This window comes from Capricornis sumatraensis, chromosome 4 (genome assembly GCF_032405125.1).
Source record: "Capricornis sumatraensis isolate serow.1 chromosome 4, serow.2, whole genome shotgun sequence".
Taxonomy (NCBI): domain Eukaryota; kingdom Metazoa; phylum Chordata; class Mammalia; order Artiodactyla; family Bovidae; genus Capricornis; species Capricornis sumatraensis.
In genome coordinates this window covers 156,919,056-156,942,296 of record NC_091072.1, presented here as the reverse complement: position 1 = coordinate 156,942,296, position 23,241 = coordinate 156,919,056, and the positions used below count along the sequence as shown (strand labels likewise).

At 57.6% G+C, this 23,241-nt stretch overlaps 1 protein-coding gene across 2 annotated transcripts in view; it reads right to left on the bottom strand.

Annotated features, from left to right (window-relative positions):
- Positions 1 to 1,580: 1,580 nt before the first annotated feature.
- The window catches only part of SREBF2 (sterol regulatory element binding transcription factor 2), a 59,868-nt gene continuing 38,207 nt past the window's right edge, over positions 1,581 to 23,241 (bottom strand). For both annotated transcript variants that reach the window (XM_068971875.1, XM_068971876.1), the window contains 10 exons: positions 22,475 to 22,751; positions 19,581 to 19,750; positions 14,420 to 14,588; positions 12,824 to 12,941; positions 11,836 to 11,945; positions 10,620 to 10,752; positions 7,452 to 7,620; positions 5,275 to 5,460; positions 3,764 to 3,875; positions 1,581 to 3,361 (listed from right to left, as the gene is read on the bottom strand). In XM_068971875.1, coding sequence (XP_068827976.1) covers positions 3,141 to 3,361; positions 3,764 to 3,875; positions 5,275 to 5,460; positions 7,452 to 7,620; positions 10,620 to 10,752; positions 11,836 to 11,945; positions 12,824 to 12,941; positions 14,420 to 14,588; positions 19,581 to 19,750; positions 22,475 to 22,751 — 1,665 coding nt within the window. In that variant the 3' untranslated portion in view covers positions 1,581 to 3,140. The remainder of the gene's footprint in view (positions 3,362 to 3,763; positions 3,876 to 5,274; positions 5,461 to 7,451; positions 7,621 to 10,619; positions 10,753 to 11,835; positions 11,946 to 12,823; positions 12,942 to 14,419; positions 14,589 to 19,580; positions 19,751 to 22,474; positions 22,752 to 23,241) is intronic.

The following is a 23,241-nucleotide window of genomic DNA, read 5'->3' as shown; positions in this document are numbered from 1 at the left end:
GTCCTCATGAAAGCCCCATGAGCATGTGGCTGGACAGATGAGGAAACTGAGGCCCTGAGACCTCAGTACCTTGCCAAGGTCACCCAAGTGATGGCAGTTTAGGACTCTTCCGCAGTCTGCCGGCACTGTGGGTCTGGTGGTGGAATGGCAGCGTGTGTTGGCAGAGGGGCCCCTTGCTCCCAGCCAGTCTCCGGCCTTCCTCCTGCTGGCTGGGCTGCCCTGAGGCCCCCAAACCCTCCCGCTCTTCACCTGTAGGAGGGTCCACCTTGCTCTTTCTTACGTTCTCTTGAGAAAACCAAGGCCCAGAAGCCCCAGGTCAGAACAGAGCCCAGGGTCCACGGTTATGCCTGCAGTGGGGACCCCCATGGCTCACAGGGAAGGTGGCCCTCACACCCTCAACCCAGGGTGGGGGTGGGGTGCCCCCAAGAGGATCCTGCAGCTGTACAGAGCTGGGGGAGGGGGGTGGGTGCTGAGTCACAGATCCCGTAGAGACTCACAAAAGGATCAGGTTCCTGGGCACACATCAGCCACCCACAGCCACCCACCCTGGTGACACAGGCCCTGGAGAGGCTGGGCTGGGAGGTGGGTGTGACCTCGTTGCTCATTCAGCCCCAAGGGCCCTCGATCTCCATCCCAAGGGCCAGGCCTCCGCTGGAAATGCTGCTCTAGTGACTGGACAAGGACCAGCTACAGTGGCCCCTCCCGGCCCCCACCCCACACCCCACAGGCTGTTCTGGCCCTCAGGACAGTGGCCTGCTGTATGTCCTTCAGAGAAGGGAATGGCTTAGACAGCTCAAGGGCCCTGGCCCATTTCTCAGCCGGGGGCCGGGTTATGGACCACGCACTTCAGCCCCCAGACTCATCCCCACGGGCCTTGCTGACCCGCCTGCTCACACAGCCCTGCACTGCTTGTGGCCAGGCCCTCCCCACAAACAGGCATTTCACGTGCGCCAGGTGGTGCACACTGGCCAGCAGACCGTCACAGGCAGGGGCTAGCTGTCTGCACACAGGCATGTGGAGGCTGAAGGGACACACCCCACTCCTGCCACCCGCCCAAGGGGACCTGGCTGGGAAGCACAGGAGCTGGACTCAGATGTGACCTGCAGGCCACATCTCAGAAGCTCTCTGCCTCCAGGGAGACGGGGAAACCAACCGGGGAGAGGCTTCTCAAGGGTGAACCCAGGAGGGTTTAGCACCCCAAATCCCAAAGAACTGATGTCGTCTGCTAAGCAGCCAGCTGTGTCCTGCATATGGTGACCTCTAACCCCAGCAACACCACCACCGACACCCCTTTTCGCCCAGGTCTGTCCCAGCCCTGAAGTGTGAGCCAGCCAGCCAGCGCTGGGAGAACGGGGCCAGGAGCATGGGTGGGCAAGGAAGGTCTGTCAGCCGGAAGCCCCTGGGACCTCTCGGCAGAGCAGGACAGGCGGCCCCTGGTTCCGGACCCACTGGAGGCCGAGCCACGCGGCCACCTGGCTGGTCACCTCAGCGGTCATGCCACAGACCCCACACGCTTCACGCCGGGTGGTACCAATCTGTGTTTATTCAATAACCTACATCCAGGACTCAGTGAATGATTCCACATCAAGGAAGCCACAGGCATAGCCCGCTTTTCAGTGAAAAACCGACCCCCTCCCACCCTGAAACCATAACGAGAAAAGGCACAGTATATACACACGACACAAAGGCTGGCTCACCCAGGGGGCAGGGGCCGTAACGGTGGGGGAGCAGAAGAGAAGTGGCTGAGGTCCAAGCTTATGGCTGAGGCCTGCTCTCGGCATGAGGGGAGCCCTTGCTGCATGTCCCCTCAGTCTGTGCTGGGGCCCCTGCCCACTTTCTGCCCCAACCAGCCCAAGGGGGTGAGAGGCACAGGGACGGAGGAGGGCAGCTCCTCAGCCTCCCCGCAGGCCCCAGGAGAAATGGCCTCAGGTAGACGCCAAGCCTGGGCATCCAGAAAAGTGGGGCCACTCTTGCTCACAGGCCCCCCTCAAGGAAGGGGGCTTCGATCCTAGTGCCCACCTTGGGCAACGCTGTGCCCACCTCAAAAAGCGGCTTGTCTGGGGACGGGGTAGGGTCTGGTCCCTGCCAGCCTGGCTTATTTTCAGGTCAAGAATTAGGGATAAAAATAGACTGTGGAGGTAGGAGTTGGGGTGGGAGGGAGCCCGAGAGAGCGGGGAACCCACACTGAAGGTCCCTGGTCCTCAGTCCTGGTGGGTGGCTTTCTCTCTCCCAGCCCCCCAGGGGCCTACCCCGAGTCTGGGCTGACATCCCAGGGGGTGGGGGAGTGGGAAGGAACAGGACAATTAAAGAAGACCATTTATTTTTTAAAAAAATTAAAAAATAATGCCAACATGATTTCACCCGTCCCCAAGCCTGCCCCCTGCCTCCCACCCACCTCCCCAGGGCTGGGCTTGCTCCTCCCCGGGCTGTCCTGTGTAATGAAGAGCAAACAATGAACTTTGTCAGGCACAGGGGAGGGGACGCGGACCTGGGGAGAGAAATAAAGATGCCACAGCAACTCAGCCTTGCATCACGGCAACCCCAAACACACGTATATAAAAACATTCGTATAAAAGGGGGGTGTGACGGGCACAGTGCCATGGGTGTAGCGCACGGTGCCCAGAGATCTATGTCGCCAGAGAGAAAGCCTGATAAAAAAAAACAAGGAAGCAGGAAGGGGAGCGGGAGATTTTCAGAGGAGAGTCTTGGGAGGGCTGGAGATGGGGCTGGGCAGCCTGGGAGCTCCCCCTGCCACTTTCAAGTCAGGGGATCCCCATTTCCTGCCCGCCCTGTCTTTCCCTGCTCAGGCCCACTGGGGCCCAGGCTGGGACCTCTCTCTGCAGCAGCTCCCAGGGGCCCGCTAGCCCGAGGTGGTCCAGAAGCCTCGGCAGGTGACCGCTCTGAAGCCAAAGTTCATCCCTCAGCTCCCACCGGGAAGAGGAGAGAGACACAAGAGACAGAGGAGGAAGCAGAGACTGAGAGAAAATGAAGAGGGAAAGACAAAGGGAGAAGGGAGAGACTCAGAGACAGGGAGGAGGGAGAGAGACAGGGAGGAGGGAGAGACTCAGAGACAGAGGAGACTCAGAGATGGAGGGAGCTGGGGAGCCACCCAGGCGGCGGCTGAGGTGCAGAGCCCGTGGTCAGGAGGCAGCGATGGCGGTGCCGCCCCCCAGCTTGACGATCATCTGCTGGCAGTCGCTGCATGAGCGCCGGTCACCCGCCTTCTCCAGGGTGCGGGCGGCCTCGGCCAGCAGCACGGCACGCTGGCCCGGGGAGGACAGGAAGGAGAGGGGGAGGTGGCGGCAGGCCAGGAGGATCGCAGTGGCCCGCTCTCGTTGCCCGGGCCAGGCGTCCGCCTCTCCTGTGGGAACCAGGAGACACACATTCCCACTGAGAGCCCGCTACGACGCAGGTGCTGTCCCACGGCTCAGTGAGAACTTGGGTATCTAAGCCCCCCACCCCAAAGCGAGGGAGGTTCAGCTCAACAGATGAGCTGACCCAGACTCATTACACACATTACTCTGGCTATCATTCTGTGATGGGGCTGAGATGGGGCCCATCAGCGGGGGCCCAGCTCCTGCGCTGGAACAACACCCCCCACCATCCCCTTCTCCCTCTGGAGAGGCTGGACCCACGACAACCTGACTGAGGCCAGTCCAGCCCCACAACGCCTCACAGACCCTCCCTGGCCACCCACCAAATCAAGCCTTGGGTTGCCCTCCCCTCCCCTGGGCCCACCCAGGCGCCAGCGCTGGGGGCTCACCATGCTTGGCGTTCTGAGCCGTGCGCCGTCGCAGGCTGTGCTCCAGCAGCTGGTGGGTGCGGGTGGGGCTGGCTCCGGCCATCAGGCGCACAGTGGCTTCATGCAGGAACACCTGGAAGCCCGGGGACACAAGCCGGGTGTCCTCACCTGTCTCTGTCCCTGGGGGAATCCCTCCCTGCAGCATCACATCTGCCCGCTGACCACACCCCTTCTCCTCTAGACACCCTGCCAAGCTCGAAAACAACCTCTCCCGTCCTCACTCTGACCCCGGACACACACCCGGCAGGAAAGGGGAAGAGCACAGGCCAGCTGGTGGAGCTGGAGCGAGCGAGCACGCTGAGAGGGAAACTAAGGGCCACCTCCGCTGACGGTGACTGAGAGCACCGGCGTGCACTCCGGGCTGTGAGGACAGTAGGCAGGTGGACCCTCATGACGCTGGGGGCTGCCTCCAGCCCAAAAGCAGGACATGGGAGAGGCAGGGACAGGAGGCGGCAGGGGGACAGCTCAGGCGGCTCAGGGCCTGTGTCCTTTGGTTTCTTCAGAAAGGGTCTCCTCTTCAGAGTTCAGAAGGTCTCAGGAGGAAGACCTGCAGCTCTTCTGTCAACACGAGTCACCGACGGGGGAGGGAGGGAGGGGAGAAGGGGGGTCTCCCTAGGTCTCTAGTGTCTTTTACACCCGAACACCTCAGGGTGTGAGGAGGGTGGCGCTGCCCTGGAAGGCCAGGGTGGAGGCGGGGAAGGGAGAGGCAGGTGGGGATGTTTTGTGAGGAGGCCGCCGCCCCTGGGCGCACTTCCTCTTTTCCACCGTGCAGGGGGTGGTTCTCACATGACTGTATTTCATCTGTAGTGTCTGTCCTGGCTCACTGCACACAGGGGCTACAATGCAACCACGTGAGGGTCCCAGAGCACTCGAGGGTGAGGACAGCTGTACCTCAAGCCCTTCTTTTTCACATGTTTCCAAATACAGCCCTTGCCCACCCCTAACACTGGCCTTCTTACTTGAATTTTTGGAAAACAATTCAGGGAAAATATGTTGAGTTGTATTACTCTTAATTAGCAATAAAGGTAAACACAGGAACAATTTGAGTCCACTAAGTGGGTTATATAACTGCCCTCATTGCAAAAGGGAGATGTTACGTGGAGTTCTCAAGCACAGAACTAAAACCCCAGTGGCCCAGAAAAAGCATTAAACACATTTCTAGGGGATTCTGACACCCACTATGAAAACCTAGCAGTGCTCCCTAGTGGACGTCCCCCCGTCCTCACACAGACTAGGAGCCCCTTCTTGCTCCCGAGTGTTAACTGATAAGGTGAGATCTCTGCTGGCCTGTCTGTGCCGTGTGGACTGCTCACTGCCACGTTCCAGGGAGGGGCACACATAGCATGAGCCAAAGGGATGAATGGCACCCAGCCCAGGGCCTGACCAGTCAGCCGACTCCACGACCCCACGCCAGAGCTGGGCTCGGTTCTGACACCTCGATCCACCCTCCCCAGCAGCAGGCTGGGCCTCACCTTGCGGTAGGCCGGGCGGAAGCTGTGTGCCAGCCTGCGCAGGCTGCCCAGGTCCCGCTGGAAGCCAGCCAGCTCAGCACCCGACGCATGGTAGGTCTCCCCCAGGGCCTGGCTGGCTCCAGCCTGCTTCTGCCACAGAGTCGTCCGCAGCGACAGGAGCAGGTCACAGGTCAGCAGCTGGACCACCTGCATGGTGGGCCATGAGGAAGGAGAAGGTGAGTGGCCGGTCACCAGGGCAAGGGTCCCTGCACGCACCAGGTCTTCCCCGACCGGACACCTGGCAGCTCTGGGATTAAAGGGGAGACCCAGAAAATCAGGGAGCAAGAGAACCACCAGTGAGGGAGCTTCAGTTCATGACATCTAGTCCTTCCTACAGCCCCTGTAGGGAAATCTGCTCTTCCACTGAGCCGGTGAGGAAGCCAAGGCTCAGAGAGGGGCAGCGCCTCATGGAGGAGACACTGGGAAGGGTATGAATAAAACTGGTGGTTCTGACGGCAAGTCACAGGCCCCTCCCACCTCCGGGAGCCCCTCCCACCTCCGGGAGCCCCTCCCACCTCCGGGAGCCCCTCCCACCTCCGGGAGCCCCTCCCACCTCCGGGAGCCCCTCCCACCTCCGGGAGCCCCTCCCACCTCCGGGAGCCCCTCCCACCTCCGGGAGCCCCTCCCACCTCCGGGAGCCCCTCCCACCTCCGGGAGCCCCTCCCACCTCCGGGAGCCCCTCCCACCTCCGGGAGCCCCTCCCACCTCCGGGAGCCCCTCCCACCTCCGGGAGCCCATGGCTGGCCTAGAGACCCTGCCCTTGCAGGAGAATCAGAGCCTGGAGATGGAGCAGGGATCAGAGGCTCGTTTCCACGGATGGGGCCCAGGTCTGGCCCTAGTGGCCTCTGTGGTGGGCGGGGGAGACAGGAACCCAAGAAGGCAGACCCGCAGAGCGGCTCAATGCTGGGGTTTGGATCCACCAGTCTAGATCTTTCACGGTTTCCTGTCCTGCTATGTGGCCCTGACACATGACCTCACCTCTGAGCCTGTTTCCCCACTCAAAAAATGGGCACCACAGAGGGCTGCAATGTCACAAAGGAGAATCACAAAGGGCACTGGCCTCAGCCCACGATGGTGTTGCCTAGCTTCTGAGGGCCCTCAGCGCCAGGAACAGTGCTTCTCAAGGTGGGTCATGTGCCGCCCTCAGGCACCAATGGACGCCTCCAGGCTGTTCCTCATCTCATCCAGCCTGGCATCCCTTTCTCCAGGGTGCTGCCCCACCCTCAGGCACAATGGTTTTCTGGCTGTTGACAGCATTGATGGAGAACGTGGATAAGACCCCTCTCCTCAACCAAAGGTAGCATTTCTGAGAGGTGAGGTAGCAGCCTGCGACTGAATTCTGCCCTCTGAAGGACCCTAGCCTCTGTGGGGGTCCCTTCTTCCAGGCCCACTTTCCCACATAGGTGCCTGCAGCCTTTCTCTCCTCCTCAAACTCGTCTGGTTCTCCATGAAGACAAACACTACTGGACCCACCAGAGGAACCACCCAGAGCGAGCCTTGGGCCCTGCGGGCACACCTGTCCTGTAGGGCTGGCATGTTATCCCAGGTTCACCATAGGGTCCAGGTCCAGGCTCGACCTCAGCCAGAGGTGCCGGACCAACCCTAGTGAGGGCCTCGGAGTCTGACCCTCAGGACACACCTCCTGCCTCCCTTTCTGGAGTGCCCCCCTCAGCTGTATGCACCCCTCCCCTCCCCTCCCCTGCCCCAGACGGCCCTGCCTCGTGGCCCGGCAGTGACACAGTCCCTCTATCAGGCACGGGGAGTCTCTCGAGGGCCGGGCAGGCCTCTGTGATGCACTGTGGAAACATTGCACGGTGCCGCCGGAACATGCAATGCAACTACAATGCACCGCAGCCACCCGCTCCAGGGTGCGCACGCAGGGGCGGGGGCGGGACAGATGCGCGCCGGCCAGCCGGGGTCCGCCTGGGGCTGCCTGCGCCGAGGCCCGCAGGACCTGCGGCCCAGGTGGGAACACGCTGCCTCCCCCCGGGGCCACCGGGCCAGGCTCTGAGGGAACGGCTGCTGCCGGGCCTGCCTTCCACGCAGCCCCAACAGGCCGGGTGGGCTCATGGCGGGTCAGAGTCCTATCTCCCAGGAGACATGAGCACCGCCTCCCGGGGCCATACGCCCCTACTCACATGGTTAAGATCAGAGTCACAGGTTGCCCCACTGACGTTGAGGCTGCTCCACAAGTGGCCACTGGCCCTCTCGCAGTGGCAGAAAGAACTCTGCTGCCCGTCCGCCTTCCCGGAGAGTGAGACATGCATGGCTCTGCAGGTGTGGAAGATGGCCTTCACCAGGGGGCTCCTGGGTGGTGACAGAGGTGAGGCAAGAGGTCAGCGCATGTCACCTGGGCAGAATGAAGGTGGGGAGCCCAAGCCAGCAACCACTGCCCTCACACTGCTGTGACAAGTGGGTCTGCAGGACTAAAGGTCACCATAATGGTTCTAGATCCTAGCTCCAGGTCCTGGAATTGCTGGCCCTGAGCGAGGGAGGCTCCCAGGCTGTAAGCATCCTCTTCACTCCAGAAATGTGCACAGTGTTCACATCCTAGTGAAGGAGTCGGATGATCAACACATTAGATACTGAGTGTGTAATGCCAAGTGCTGCGAGAGCCATGAAGGAAAGTCACCCAGAGCCAGCGGGTGGTGTTCATAAAGGATGGCCAAGGATGTCCTCACGGGAAAGGTGACACTCACGCAGAAGGAACCCGAGGGAAGCAGGCACGCGGATTTCCAGAGGGGAGGGTTCTGGAAAGAGGCGCGGCAGATGCAAAGGCCCTGAGTGTCTGACACGTGTGAGAACATCCAAGCGGGAGCATGGCTGCAGGAGGAAGTGAGGGGAGTGGAGGACAGCAGGCGCTGAACGAGGCCCTTCTCAGCCTCTGACTCGCTCTAGGCTCCAGGCTCCAGGCAACTGGAGCTCATCTCCGCTCCCGTCCTCACTCCTCGCCTCTGCTGACGTGGCTGCCTTTGCCTGGAATACTCTATTTCACCATTCCCCACTTGTTCCTGAGAACTGTTTCACTGGCTGGCCCTCTGGTCTGCCTTCTCCTGCCCTGCCCCCTGCAAGCCTCCTCTGGCGGCCCCCTGGGTCAGGTCCCCTGCTCCCCCGACACTGGCTGTCGGTCTGTGAGCCTCCTGCCCTCACCAGGTTGTGTGTGAACTCCTGGAGGCTCACCTGCCTCTGGCCCAGAATGTCTCCCCGTGATGTGCTGCCTGCTTCCTGAGAGCCAAGACTGGAGCCAGCAGAGGCCACGGCTTCCAGAGTGGAGAGCTGAGTGGGGCAGGCCACTGTCTATTTGCTTATGGCCGTAACTTGCTGTCTCATTCACCACAGCCTCCCAGAGACTAGAACTTAGCTGACACCAAGTACGCCTTCAGCTAAGCACTTGCTGAGTGGATGATGGAATCGTGGAGGGGTGCAAGAGACCCCCAAATGTGGCATGTGACCAAGGAGAAGGGATCAGAGATTCCGGCCACAGAGACTGTTGGTGGGCCCACCACCAACAGTCACTGAGAAGCCACCCAAGACGGTCATTCAAACAATCTGTGCCTCAGGGGGAGGATGGTACAAGTCTGTGTATGGCTGAGTCCCTCTGCTGTTCACCTGAAACTGTGGTAACATTGTTAATTGGCTATACTCCAACATAAGATAAAAAGTTGAAAAAAAAGCAGAAGAGCAACAGTGAAAAAAAAACCCATGCCTCAGTTTCCTCATCTGCCACAGTACCACTCGCCGCTCCCTGTGGGGACGTACGTGTCGGCCCTGTTATCTGCACTCACTCGCTAAGGTGCAGAGGCCAGGTGCTCAACTCTGGAGAAACAGCCTCATTTCAGGGAGCAGATCAGGGAGAGAGTGGGGAGGCTGGGGCGGGGTGGCATCCCACAGCATCGCCACAACTAAAGAGCAAAGCGGCCCCGGGTGGCTGAATTTGGGCGGAAGGAATGCCTGCAAGGGTCTTAGCTGTACCCCAGGGCCTGTTCTTACAAGTGAGAAGACTTTAGACAGTTTACCCGCTGGGCCTCAGTCTGCTTGGGTGTGTCAGCTGGGAGACAACACATCCTGGGTGGGCGTTCACTGGTCAGAGCTTAAAAGGGGTTACTTAAATGGCTGCTTCCCTGGTGGCTCAGAGGTTAAAGCATCTGCCTGCAATGCAGGAGACCTGGGTTTGATCCCTGGGTTGGGAAGATCCCCTGGAGAAGGAAATGGCAACCCACTCCAGTATTCTTGCCTGGAGAATCCCATGGATGGAGGAGCCTGGTGGGCTATAGTCCACAGGGTCGCGAAGAGTTGGACACGACTGAGCGACTTCACTTTCTTTCACTTAAATGAAATTGGGAGTGTTGAAGCTGCCTAAACCTGCTTTCCTTGGCTCCCTCCTGCTCTCCCGGGTAAATGCCCGCTTGGCGGGAAACGCAACAGCCTTGGCTCTGAGGAAAGACCCAGTGGTGCCTTCCTGCCTTGGGGAGTTTCACAATTTCTCCAAGTGGCAGAAGATGTCAGGGACACTCAGATCCAGTCAGAGGCAGCCAGACTGTTGGCAGGCTGCCTGCCGATACAGGCCAAATGCCCCCAAGAGGCAGGCATGAGTCCCCAAGAGGAATGTCAAAAGCTCTCTGGTGATGCCTTGTGCTAAAGGCCTTTTTAGTGATTCAGCTGGTGGGGTGGAGGGTGGTCGAGAGGAAATGGGACTCAGCGCTGGCACAAGAGAGGATCCCCGGGCCTCACAAGCTAGCGCTGGCCAGCCAGGCTCCACCAGGACCTTCTGTAGTAGAAGGAGCCACCAGCTCTCCCTGCTTGTCAGCCTGTGTGAGGAACCCTGGGAGCAGCACTGACAGCTGCTGGGGACACACACACACAGAGACACACACACACAGACACACACACACAGACAGACACACACACACAGACACAGACACACAGACAGACACAGACGGACACACAGACACACACAGACACACACAGACACACACACACAGACACAGACACACAGACAGACACAGACGGACACACAGACACACACACACGGACACACAGACACAGATACACACACACACGGCTCGCCACGTCTGGAGTCTCAGTGGCACACACATACAGCTCGCCACGTCTGGAGTCGCCGTGACTCCCTTGTTCCCTCGCTTCATCTCTCCATCTGTCGTGTAGTCCCCAGGCTGCCTGACCCTTCATGCTGATCGCCATGCAGACCTGCTCCCCTCCCCCACTAACCCAGCGAGCCTGGCACCTGCTGGCACCAGGGGCTTCCCTGGAGAGAAGCAGGCAAGAGGTCAAGGAGGGCTACGCACTCTGTTGCTTCCAGGGCCTGGGGGACCCGCTCCACTTCGGTGAAGTGAGTGCGCACAGCGGCGTCATCTCCCTGGAGCCAGCTGATGGCCATGGTGATGGCGGACGTCCACCACCGACAGACGACGTCTGGGCCTAGAGGCGAACAGAACCAAAGGCCATTCCAGCGCTGCAGAAACTAGAGCCCCCCTGTTCGTGCCGTCTCTCCCTCCTGACGACGGGCTGGGGCCTGTGGGCCGCCCTCTCACACCCACCAGCCCCATCTCAGAACATGTTTGGCAATTTGCCTTAACAGCCTTAAAAATGTTCACTCCTATTAACCTAGGAATCTCATTTTTGAAAATCCATCACAAAGAGATGAGCCTAAACAGAGGAAAAAAAGACGTTCACTCTGTTGTTATTTTTAAGGAAGAAGCTGCAAACAGCCCAAACTTCCAAAACAGTGTTTCCAGAATATGTGTAGGAACAGTGCAGGTACAATCCTTCTAGTGTTTTCCTCTCTGAGGCCTAGTTCTCTCAGTGAACCTGCACGTGAAATGCCTAACAGCGCGTTGTTTTCTCAGCTCGGAAATGAGACAGGCCATGAGGTCAGAGGTCACGGTGGGGAGGCTGCTCCTCTGGGGTACTGCCCTCCATGGGGAGAGCTGTCAGAGGGAGCTCCACGCCCTCTCCTGCAGCCTCAGCCAGGTGAGAGGCGGCCGCTGTCATGTTGTCACCTGGATGACAGTTTAGAGACGGAAGCAGAGTGTCCTGCTGCCAGTTCAGTCAGCAGTTGTGTGGCCATCCGAGGCAGTGGGTGCCGGAGCAGTACCGACGCCAGAAGAAAGGCCTCTCCGGCAGAGAGCATCAGACCCAAGAGCAGCCCCAGGGACCACTGCGTACTGAAAGGTGAGTACCCTCCACCAGCCCCCAGGGCCTGGACCACTTGCTGCCCATTCTGAGCACCTGGGAGCATTCTTGACCTGTTCTGGCCAGCATCACTGACTCACTCGTCATCCCACTTCTAGCAGCATCGTGATTTCCTGCCCCCAAAACACAGCCCAGTGAGGGGAACTGTGGGTGGGGGGTGATGTGGGGACTGCAGAAACACACCTCAGAGCCAGAGAAGGTTCTTGAGTGGCAGACTCATAACCAATCCTGGGCCCCCCAAGACGTAAGGGCTGTGAAGGACGGAGTCAAGCAGCCTGAGGCCCGTGGAGCCGCCCGCAAGGTGCTTACCAAGGGCCGACTTGAGCACAGAGCTGCTGGAGAAGGGGGCGGTCACAGTCCCCACAGAGTCCACAAAAGAGTTAAGTAACTTCAGGTACTCGAGAGCGCTGGAGAATTCACTGGAAAGAAAAGTAAGGGTCCCACTCACATCAGAGTGTACACAAGGACCTCACTCACAGCCTGGCTGGTCAGCCCCCAGCTCTGAGACCCACAGGGCCAGGCACACCCCGAGCACTGCCCCCACCAACCACTCTGGCTCGCCCCAGGCCACCCTGACACCGTTCCTGACACTCTTCTCTCTGTGGCAAAAGCAAGGTTTCTCTTTCATCCCTTCCCCTTCAAGACCCAATTCAACCGTGGTCTCTGCCCAGAAGTTTTCCGATCCCTCAGGCAGGAGACCCCCTCTCTGCCCAGGTGCACTCTTGTCAGAACCTGGGCCCTGAAGGAGAGTGATGCTGGTACCTGTCTGCCTCTCAGGTCTGACTCTGTGAAGGAAAGACTGTGCTCGGTAACTCTGTAAGAATAAGACACCACCTGACCTCTCGGTGCAGGTCTGGGTCCCCAAGATGTCTGGGCCAGGGGCATCTGCCTTCTGCTGACCTTCCCACGCTCCATTCCAAAGGCCACCCTCCCCCTGCCAAAGGGCAAAGCAAAAGAAATCAAATCCCCGACCTGCTCCAAGAACTGACTCCACTCGGTGATACAGGTATGTATACAGGTGATATAGATATAGAGACAGGTAGAAAGGAGCAAAGGGGGAAGTAATATACTTGGTGGGGCAGCAAGAGGCAAAGAAGCCAGCTGTGAGCCCACAGAGGGCTCTCGTGGGGCTGGCAGGCCTGAAACATCAACACCAAAGAGTCACTGGATTTCCCTGTGGCTCCCACACTGGGGCTCGTTTCCTTAAGGGAGGTGGATCTCAGAGCCCCATCTGCGCTACCCAGGGAGGCAGCCTGAGGTGGGGGCATGGGTGGGGATGCATATCCAAGGTCTGTACCAGCTCTCCTCTTCTTGGTCTGCAGCTTTCTTCTTGGCCTGAGGTTTTACCAAGGACTCCACTGCTCGCTCCAGCAGGTTCTTACAGAAGGCCTGGTGCACCTGGGCGATGGGGTCGGCTGGAGAAGAGGAGGAAGCCAGGAGAGGGGTGAGTGGGACTCACTTAGGAGCTCAGTTTGTCCTACAGAGAAAACAGGGCATCGGCGGGGGAACCCAAGGAACAGATGTCTCCTCTGAATGGGGCCAAACCTCCCGAACGAAACCCCAGAACTGCTCGCTGAACAGCCAGAAGCGGGGGGGGGGTGGGAGGGGGGGTGGTGGGCGGGAGGAGGGTGGTCAAGTCCAAGGCGACATGAGCTCTGGACTGGCTCCAGTGTGTGGGGGCGGGGTGCGTGAGGGGTGCTGTGTCTCTTAGCATAATGCGCAGTCCTTGCATTCAAGGCTGGGAGCTGTAAGGTGGGTGGCCACAACCCTCGTCAGCAAACAGAACTGGGAAGGTGGACAGCCACCCCAAGTCTCAGAGGCCGCCCCTTCTCCCGTGGCTCAGGAGGACGGCCGCCGAGGCTCCTGCCTGACAGGGTGAGGAAGAGCCAGCTCCCGCTTAAGAGCCTTCGCACAAGACCCATGGCCAGAAGTTGTCTGGCCGAGGCGATTAAACAAGAGGCCTGGCAATGTTGGCAATGACAGCTGCCTGTCACCAAGTCCCCCGACTGGCAAGCCCCAAATAGGGCGTCACCAGGCCCTTCCCCTCATTCACATGCCACAGACGTGTGGGCTTTAACTTGACAAGGACAGGGAGGCAGGACACTTAGGAATATATTCTGGGCAACAAGGCCTAGAACCAGAGCCACCAGAGGCATGAGGGCCAGGGGCTGCCTCCGCTGCAGACAGAGCAGCCTGGCCAGGCATCCAAGACCGATGACGGCTTCTGCTTTCGCCCTTCTCTCTGGGGTCGCGCGTCATTCTTACTTTGAACAACAGAGTTTCTGAGAAGAAACGACAGTGGACCCCGCTTTCCCCCCAAAATGCTTGACACACACTCCTGAACCTGCCAACCACGTCTGACTCCCACACGCCTGGTTCAGAGAGGACAGGACAAAGCCACTGGCTGCTCAAGCCTGGGCCAACCCGACCGGCCTTTCCCGCCCGCTGCGAGGCCGGGCGAGTCGACTCAGATCACCATCAGACACGGGGGACAGCCAGCCGGCCTCTCCTCCCGACGCCCGGAGCCCTGTCTCTGCCACCACCCTGAGCACTTGACGACCGTCTGTCGCCTGTTGTTCCCTAACTGCTCCGTCTATGTCTGTCTGTTTTCTGGCGGAAGCGGGAGAGTGGGGCCAGCCAGCAGCTCCTCTACACCCTCTGAGTCTCCACAGCGCCCGGCACAAGGGCAAGATTCTGCTGGCACACTCAGTCACCCTTGGGGACGTGTGGCAGGGTGACTGATGCCAGGACCACGGGCTCTGAGTGGCCCAGCGGCGAGCTGGCAACCAGGCTCCCGAGCTCCTGAGTGTAGAGAACTCACGGCCAAGGCACCCTGTGTCTCCATGTGTCTGGGGGCAGCACCAGGGGCCCCCAGGGGGCAAGGCATTCTCACCTGGGTTCCTCTGGGCACAGTACAGACTCTCCTTGGCAGCTGACTTCACTGACCAGCTCCGCTCCATGAAGAACTTCTGGCCCAGGGGATGGCAGAGCCAGCGCAGTGAGTCAGGGACGGCGCTGCGCTCGGGGCCACACAGGCTCTGGGCACGACTGAGGAAATAGCTCTGTGGAAGGACAAGGACCACCGTGACACCAAGGTGGCGGCCAGCAGCTGTGGCCGCGGGAGGCCGTCAGAAAGTCCCACCGGGTGGAGGCAGGCTGGGGAAGGGGGGCCAGCAGGAGCGCTGGGACCCTCCACGCCTGGAAGCAAACACCCCCACGGAAACCAGGGCGTTGGCTCCGGGGGAACCTGCCGGGCTCAATGACAAACCCCAGAGGGAAGGGGTTGGGGGCTCAAGGCACCCTTGGAGACTTGGCTGCACCCTGTCCTACTGGGTGTGCCCAACTGGACTTGAATCATGTTCTTGGCCATGCTGGCGTTCAACCTGCTGAGCTGAGCCACGCTCTCCCAGGCGCCCCCGGCCCCCCTACAGCATGCCCGCCCTCAACCGTGTCCAACCCTGCATTCCAGCCAGGTGGCCCCCTGGGTCCTGAGACTTTTTCTCTTCTGCCATTTTAATTACATATCTTTGAGAGCATTTTTAGGTAAAACTGTGTTCTGCTTTGACTCATTTTCATCTCTTTCACCTCAGAGTGTGAAGAGTGTAGAACAGGCACCCAGCAAGTGGCCAGCGACTGTCATTTACCATCACTGTCAGTCTAGAAAGCGCTCGAGTGAGAGGGCCGCCCCGAGGTTTGTCCAGGACGCAAGCAGGCCTGCGTGATGCCCCTCCCTCAAGGCTGGCCCAGCAAGGGCTTTGTCCACCTGTTCTCTGTTCTTTGTCCAGAGAACCCCCTGGGACCTCCTCGGTGATCCAGTGGTTAAGAACCTGCCTTGCAGTGAGTTCAGGTTGATGCAGGTTTGATCCCTGTTTGGGGAACTAAGAGCCCATATTCTGCAGAGATACTGAGCCCATGTGCTGCCAACTACTGAGCCTGCACGCTGCAACTAGAGTCTGCGTGCTGTGATGAAGATCCTGTGTGCCACAACTGAGACCCAACATAGCCAAGCACATAAATAAATGAGTATTAAAAAAAAAGAGAGAGAGAGAGACACCCCTGCTATCCCTGGGTGAACCCAAGCCCCTGCTTCCCAAGTCCCTCTTTAGCCCACAAAATAACATCACTCCAGGGCCCAGGGATAAACCTTCAGGGACAACGATGTCCATCCATGTTTTCAAAAATTGTGTCATTTTTTTTGACTGCAAGGAAATCTAACCAGTCAATCCTAAAAGAAATCACTCCTAAATATTCACTGGAAGGACTGATGCTGAAGCTCCAATACTTTAGCCATCTATTGTGAAGAGCCAACTCTCTGGAAAAGCCCTTGATGCTGGGAAAGGCTGAGGGCAAAAGAAGACTAGGGATAGCAGAGGATGAGATAGTTAGATAGCACTGCTGATTCAACGGACATGAATTTGAGCAAATTCCGGTAGACAATGGAGGACAGAGGAGCCTGGCATGCCACAGTCCATGAGGTCCCAAAAAGTTGGATACAACATAGTGACTGAACAACAACAAATCTTTATTCTAAATCCCATAAAACCACTTGATACAGCACGATCTGAATGAGAAACTAGCAGAGAAGGATGAAGGGGCGAGAGAAGAACGCAGTGCAGGGAGCCTGGAGGAGGAGCGGCTGCTGGGCTGGGCCTCACCCATCACACGGCAGCCTTGCCTTCACAACCCAGGAGGCTGCTTCCTCTGCTGGTTCAGCCTGATGGTTCTGACCTTTACTGGGCTCTGAGCACCATCCTCTAATGTGACGGTCTCAGAAGACTTGAATGCCAGGGTCAAAAATAGCCCTGCCAAAGTGCCACTCAAAGGACGTGGACCAAGGAGACTGGCTCTCTTGGGGGAACCTGAATACGGTTGCCTGAATCCAAAAGCAAAGGACGTGTGGTACAGTCCAGAAGAAAAGAGAAAAACAAAAACATAAGATCCCACGTGCTGTGCTGTGTGGCCCAAAAAACAAAACAGCAGTAACAAAAAACTGCTCACTGCTTGTTAGGCACACTCAACGTTTTCAGGGGGGTGGGGCACTCACTGGGGGACCACCTCCCCCATCCTCAGCTGCTACACACATGCCTTCCTCAAACAGATGAGTCCCTCTCACAGAGCAGCTGCGTCTTAGCAACAAGGACGATCAAAACCCCCTGGGATTTCCGGGCTGATGGAAATGATCCTAAAATGTATACGGGAAGGTAAACAGCAGACACTAGTCACTAGGGGCAGAGGACTGACACTTCCAGACATCACGACGTGTTAGATATACGGTCGCCAGGGGTGTGTGGTATTGGTGGTGCACTACGGAACTGACCAGAGGGTCCAGAAGCAGAGTCCTCACATGCAGACATTTAATTTATGCAAAAGGGGTGCAGCAGGGAGCGGACAGTCATTTTAACAACAGATTCTGAGACAGGGAGACAGACATGTGAAGAAGAAAGTAGATCTGGCATCTCTTCTTCCAACTCATACACAAACCGGTTCCAAGTGGATTATGGACCCATGTGCAACATTTGAAAATAACGGGTCTATCAGACACCTAGTAGAGTATTTTCATGACACTGGGGTAAGATAAAGGAATATTAAACAGGACATGATATATCTGTTAAGGAAAAGAATAGACTAGATTTCACAAACATTAAGAACTTGTGCTTATTGATCAACACCACTGAGAGGGCAAGCAAGCTACAGAGTGGGGGAAGACACATGCAGAGCACAGCTCCAACCAAGGGTCAGAGCAGAGAACTCACACCAACAGAAAGACAGACATCACAAATGAGAAACGGGCAGAAGGTCTGAACAGGGTGTTCACAAAGGAGGCTATGTCCAAATGGCCCATAAATGAACACTATGAGATGACCACCAGAAGGGCTAAAACCCCGAAACTATCCTATGTCTGCTGAGGGTGCAGAACTGAAACTCTCTACACTGCTGGAGAAGTGAAAACTGGTCCATCCACTTTGGAAAACGGCCAGGCTGTGGGTACTGAAGCTGAGCGAATGAAAACCTCTGAGCTAGCAGCGCCGGAGCAGAGATGCAGGCACAGTCCACTGAGAGAACGGGAATGTTCACAGCAGCACTGCTCACAGTAACCAGAATAGGAAACGACCCCCAAGTCCACTGGTAAGTGTCTGGTCATACAGTGGACTCCCATGAAGCGATGAGAATGGACGATCTGTAACCACGTGCGACAACAGAAATGAACCTTACACATGGCACTGAGCGGAAAGGGCAGAGAGCTGCAGGACACACACGCGCCTCTCCTCGTACCAAGCTTATAGACGCAAAGCACCTGAGGTCATCGGGATGCTGGTTACCCAGCAGGGGGGGGCTTGGGGTGGGGAGTGGCAGTTTGCTGATGGCAAGGGTCCCAAGGGAGGCTTCCGGGGTCTGGGCTGTGTTCTGTTTCTGGATCTATCTGTTGGTTATAAGCACGTGTGTTCATTTTGCGAAGTCGCTGACCTGTATATTTATAATTTGCATACTTTTCTACAGGCATATTGTACTTTAAAAAAAAGCTTCCAGGAACAACAAACAGCAGGGAGGTTAACCTATCGTGATGAAATTCAGGACACTGGTCCCCTCTGTGGGGGCAGCAGGAGCGAAGGCCTGCAGGAGGCTCTGGGGGTGATGGGAACACACAGCTTCTTGATCTGGGTGGCTGTTACGCGGGTCAGTTCACTGTGTGAAAACTGATCAAGTTGCTAAGTTATACTGGACACATTTCACTGTGTGTATGTTGTATGTCGATTATACCTTGAAAACTTTTGGGAGGCAGGGATGACAAATGTGACGACGCTGGCCCAGAGCACCAGGACTGCTCCCAGCCCAGAGAGGCCACCTCGACCTCCTCCAGGACGGGGCCGGGAGCCCAGCGTGCTCTCTGGGCAGCCATCCAGACCCCACCGCACTCTGCTGCCCCCAAGGCCTGGGCCTGGTCTAGGTTCCTGTCCGACTGCGAGCCACCCCCACAGGGTGAAGGTCCTGCTGGCCCCTGCACGTCCTCCCCAGGGAGTGCCTGGCCTCAGTAACCTTTGCTGAATGAACCTCTTATTTGGGTCTTGGGAACACGGTCTTCCTCTCCCGTCCCCTCTGTCACCCAGAGTATGGTGACACGCTTCAAGCACATCAGTGTCAGCACGGGGCACGTTCCTGCTCATTCTCAGCGCATCCGTGCTATTAATGAGATAGGGACATGGATGGGGGGGATAAGATCATTCTCTGCTGAACACAGCTGATGTGCTAGGCAGCCAACCCAAAGCTGACAGTGAATAAGACATGCCTGTGTCTGCTGGAAGAGAAAGCCTGAGGTCAGCAGAGGCTGTGAATGAGTTGGCAACACGGTCTGTGAATTATCCAGTTGTGAGTTCCCAAGGCTGGCCCTGTGCCAGGCACACTGGAGGAAACCATGGTCTCCACCCGGAGTCTGACGCGAGCCCCTCACAAGACATACAGTGTTTTCCACTTCTAGACCCACAGAGCTGTGATCAACACAAGGTACCAAACAGAAGGCATTCTCAGTTAATAATAGAACCAGGAGACACAACCAGCAGACTCCAAGCAGAAGAGTCACACATTAGCCTCTTGAATACAAGGTCACTCTTATCACTGAAGCAATACGTCAAGGTACTAAAATGCCTTGTTCTGTTTAAAATGGCTCAGAGGAAGGAATTCTTGTCTGTTTTATTTACTGCCAAGTATTTGTGGACATCTACCCCTCAAGGTGGTCAGCATCTGAGGGCAGGGCCCACACCAATTTTTACATCTTGGCTCCTGGCTGGGAAGGGCTTCCCTGGTGGCTCAGACAGTAAAGAATCCGCCTGCAATTCTTTGAGACGCAGGATCAATCCCTGGGTCAGGAAGATCCCTGGAGACGAAAATGGCAACCCACTCCAGAATTCTTGCCTGAAGAATTCCATGGACAGAGGAGCCTGGTGGGTTACGGTCCATGGGGTCGCAGAGTTGGACATGACTGAGCGACTTTCACTCACTCAGTTGGCTGGGAAAGGCGCTCTGAGAAGGTCCAGGGGTGGGAAGTGAGGGACACTCACCGCCAGGAAGCCCAGCTTGCCTCCACACCTGGTCTTGAGCCCCATGGCGGCAGTCAGGTGGATCTCCACCAGCGTGCTCGGAGGGATCTTCTCCTCAGCACATTCAGCCAGGTTCACCGCGCACAAGGCCATGTGCACGTCGGAACAGGGGGATCCCACAGGAAGCTTGCCTATGGTGGCAAAAACAGAATGATGAATGTTGACAGAGGCCCTCAACCCACGCTTTCTCCTGCCTCCTCCAGCACCAGCAGAGCAAGAGCAGAACCATGGCGGGGAAGCTGGTGGACTCTCTGATCACAGCCCTGGATGGGGCGCCAGCCCTGCGACCCAGTAGCTCTGTGCGCTTCTACCTCACAGGTGGTTGAGGACAAGAGAAAGCACAGGTCTAACGCCTGGCCCGCAGCCCCAGCCCTGGGTAACGGAAGTGGTCAGGACTGCAGGCGAGTGGGCAGGACTCAGGGGGCAAGCTGCAGCATTTTCCCAAACGGTGTCAACAGCATGGCCGTGTTCTGCTAACACAGTCCCGTGTTTCCAAATGGTGCAAGAAAGGTTGGAAAAATAAAAACTGATCTGAATTTATCTTGCTTTAACAAGACCCCACAGTCTATAAAGCACACACCCTTTCGAGGGAAGGAAGTTACACAAAACCGAGCCATGATGGTCAGACACATCTTGGCGGGGAGGTGGACGGCCAGGAGAGGCTTACTGCACCCTCCTGTGAGGGCTGCACGGCTCTTCAGGGACCAGACCCCAAGGCATGTCAAAGGCTCTGAGGCTCTCACACTGCCACCTGCCTTGGTCCTCACTACAGTGAGGGGAGGTGGCCAGCACAAGCAGTTGCCTTTTTTTTGGGGGGGTGGGGAGAGCAGGTTGTCCCTTGGGGGATGGCCAGCCAGGCCTCCTGACCCCGCCTGGCCTCTTTGGTCTCATATCAGGCCCCAGACTTCATTCGGCACAGACATTTAGGTATTGGTCTTCCCAGAAGGCACCACCAACTGGGCTTTCTCCTTTGTGGGGAAGGCAGGTGGAGGGCAGCATGAGGACCATGACATCTCTCGGTCACTGTCCTCTCGGGGCCCTGCTCAGGGCCAGGCCCACCGAGTGCTGGGTGAGTGTGGGGGATGAGCAGTGTGAACCATCTCAGCTGGAACTTTCCCAAACAGATGCAGCTTCCGGATCAGAGACCTGGATGGAGCCTGTTTCATCCCCAAGGGCTCAGGATGGATGGGGAAGCAGGGAAGGTCTGCACATGGGGCTCCACTGCAAGAGCTCTACAAGGCGGCAGGTGTTCCAGCCCCACACCGCCCCAGACTCTCATCTCCATCCCCCTGGCCTGGGAGCGCCCCACCCCTGGGCGAAGCTCCCCCAGCCACCAGGCCGCCTATGGCCTTCCTGTCGCTGCGCCCGCGGCTGCTCTCTGCCCTTGTCTCACCCCCATCCCAGCAGCAACCTCCCTTCTTGAATCCCCTCCTCCCCACACACCAAGCCTCTCGGCCTCTCCTGCCCGGCCACCTCTCAGGTCAGCCTCTGCCCCGCTCCCTGTCCCTGCCCCGTCCTTTCCGTGCAGGTCTCCTCCCACATGCCCTGAGGGCCCTTTCATCACAAGCCCTCTCATCAGCGCCCATAGCTTTTATCCTCACCTGCAGACCAGAGGCCCAGCCCCATCCGTGGACAACAGATCCTGTGCAGACCCCACTGAACAGCCCTCCTCAGTGTCTCATGGGCAAGGGTCCCGAGCTGGATGTCTCACCTCCTCCCTAGAAAGCTGTGTCTCTTCTTCTCCCCACCTTTGTTGGTGGCAACATGATTCACCCCAACTCTCAAGCAAGAAACCAGGGAAACCCCTTGCCCAGTTTTCCTTACCCTTCCCATGCAATGAGTCCCCAAGGCCTGTCAACCACCCACTCCTTCCTCTCTGTCTATCTTCTCGGCACCTGCACCCGCTCCCACAGGGCCTCCCAAAGGCAGCCTCTCCATCGGAGTGAATCTTCTTGGCTTCAGAGCACAGGCCTGATGACGTCATTGCCCCCACTGTGCTGGCACCCGTCACCCTCCCCTCACACAGCCCACCTGGGGACACCACCAGGCAGGGGGAGCTCCTCCTTGGGAACACGTCCCTCGGCCTGGAAGACACATCCCCTCAGCAGAGCCAGTGAACTCAAATGCCTCCTTGCACACAAAGCTGGAAGGCTTTCAGGGCCCTACCCAACATGGACCCCTCCCTCCCAGCTGAAACCCAACTCTTCTGTGACCCCTAAACCACACTGAACGGTAATTCACCTGCTGACCAATCTGCTTCTCTATTAGAGCAGGACTTTGTGGAATGAAATAAAGGATCATCTTTCACTGATCTAAGATGCCATCAATTTTAAGTTTCTCCATTAACTTAATCACCACCACGGAAAAAGCACTGCCAACTTAACCATGACACTCAATGTGTAGAGGACACAGCCTGGTGCAGAGATGTTAAAGTGAAAAAAAAACATGTGTCTTATAATGATGAAAGACTTCCCCAGCGGCTCAGATGGTTAAAAAATCTGCCTGCAATGCGGGAGATCTGGGTTCGATCCTAGGGTCAGGAGGATTCTCTGGAGGAGGGCATGGCAACCCACTCCAGTGTTCTTGCCTGGAGAACCCCATGGACAGAGGAGCCTGGTGGGCTACAGTCCACAGGGTCACAGAGAGTCTGACGCGCCTGAGCGACTGAGCACACGTAATGAGGAACTGCGTCTTCACAGCCGTGGCCACGGGCGGAGGGCTGGTCTAACCATCCTCGACGAGCAATGCAAAGGGGACTTTGTTGATCTGGGGCGGAAAACTGGCAAACTGAAGCGGGGTGGGGTGATGGTGCAGGGCACAGGGAGGCAGGCCGGGCCGCAGCGGCCAGCCCTCACCTGTGATGTGCAACTGGTGCAGCCTGTGGTAGGCCAGGGCTGCATCCCGGGCGCTGGTCTTCGCTTCCTCCTCAAAGCCCGCAGCAGTGGCTGGGGCAGCCCGCCGGTGCTGGAAGACCTTCTTGAGCAGCCAGCGCACCAGGCGCAGCTTCTGCAGGCTGTAGCGGATCACGTTCCAGGAGAGGCTGCAGGCCAGGTCCAGGCGGGAGGTGGGCAGGGCCCGGCCCAGCACCGACAGGCAGGTTTGCAGGTTGGCCGCGGCAGCCGCAAAGTCCCCCTGATGGGAAGCGAGAAGATGTAACATTCGCCAGCCTTGGGGCAGCCTTTTAGTTTCGTTTTAGTGAAAACTCTGACTTTCTCTTCAGTCCTCCAGGTTATCAGAGTAATGCATGCTTAGTGAAGAAAAATCTGGGAAAACTCAGAAAGCTACAGAAAGTACAAAGAAATCACCTGGAATCTTATCCCCTAGAATGACTGCTGCCATTCTGACATACTTCCTCCCAGCCTTTTTGCTTAACTGGGATTGTACCGCATTCTATCTTTAAGCAAATATTCTATCCAGAATTTCCCACAGTACCTTTCACACATAAGGTGACAACATGGATGGAGACAATGAACCAAGTAATCTTTCAGGCTTGTAGGTTCTTAAAGTGTGGTTCCCAGAGACCAGGAGCATCATCAGCCCCTGGGATCTTGTTAGAAATGTGAATTCCTGGTTTTCCATCCCACCCCTTCCCCACTACCGACTCAGAACCTCTGGGATGGAC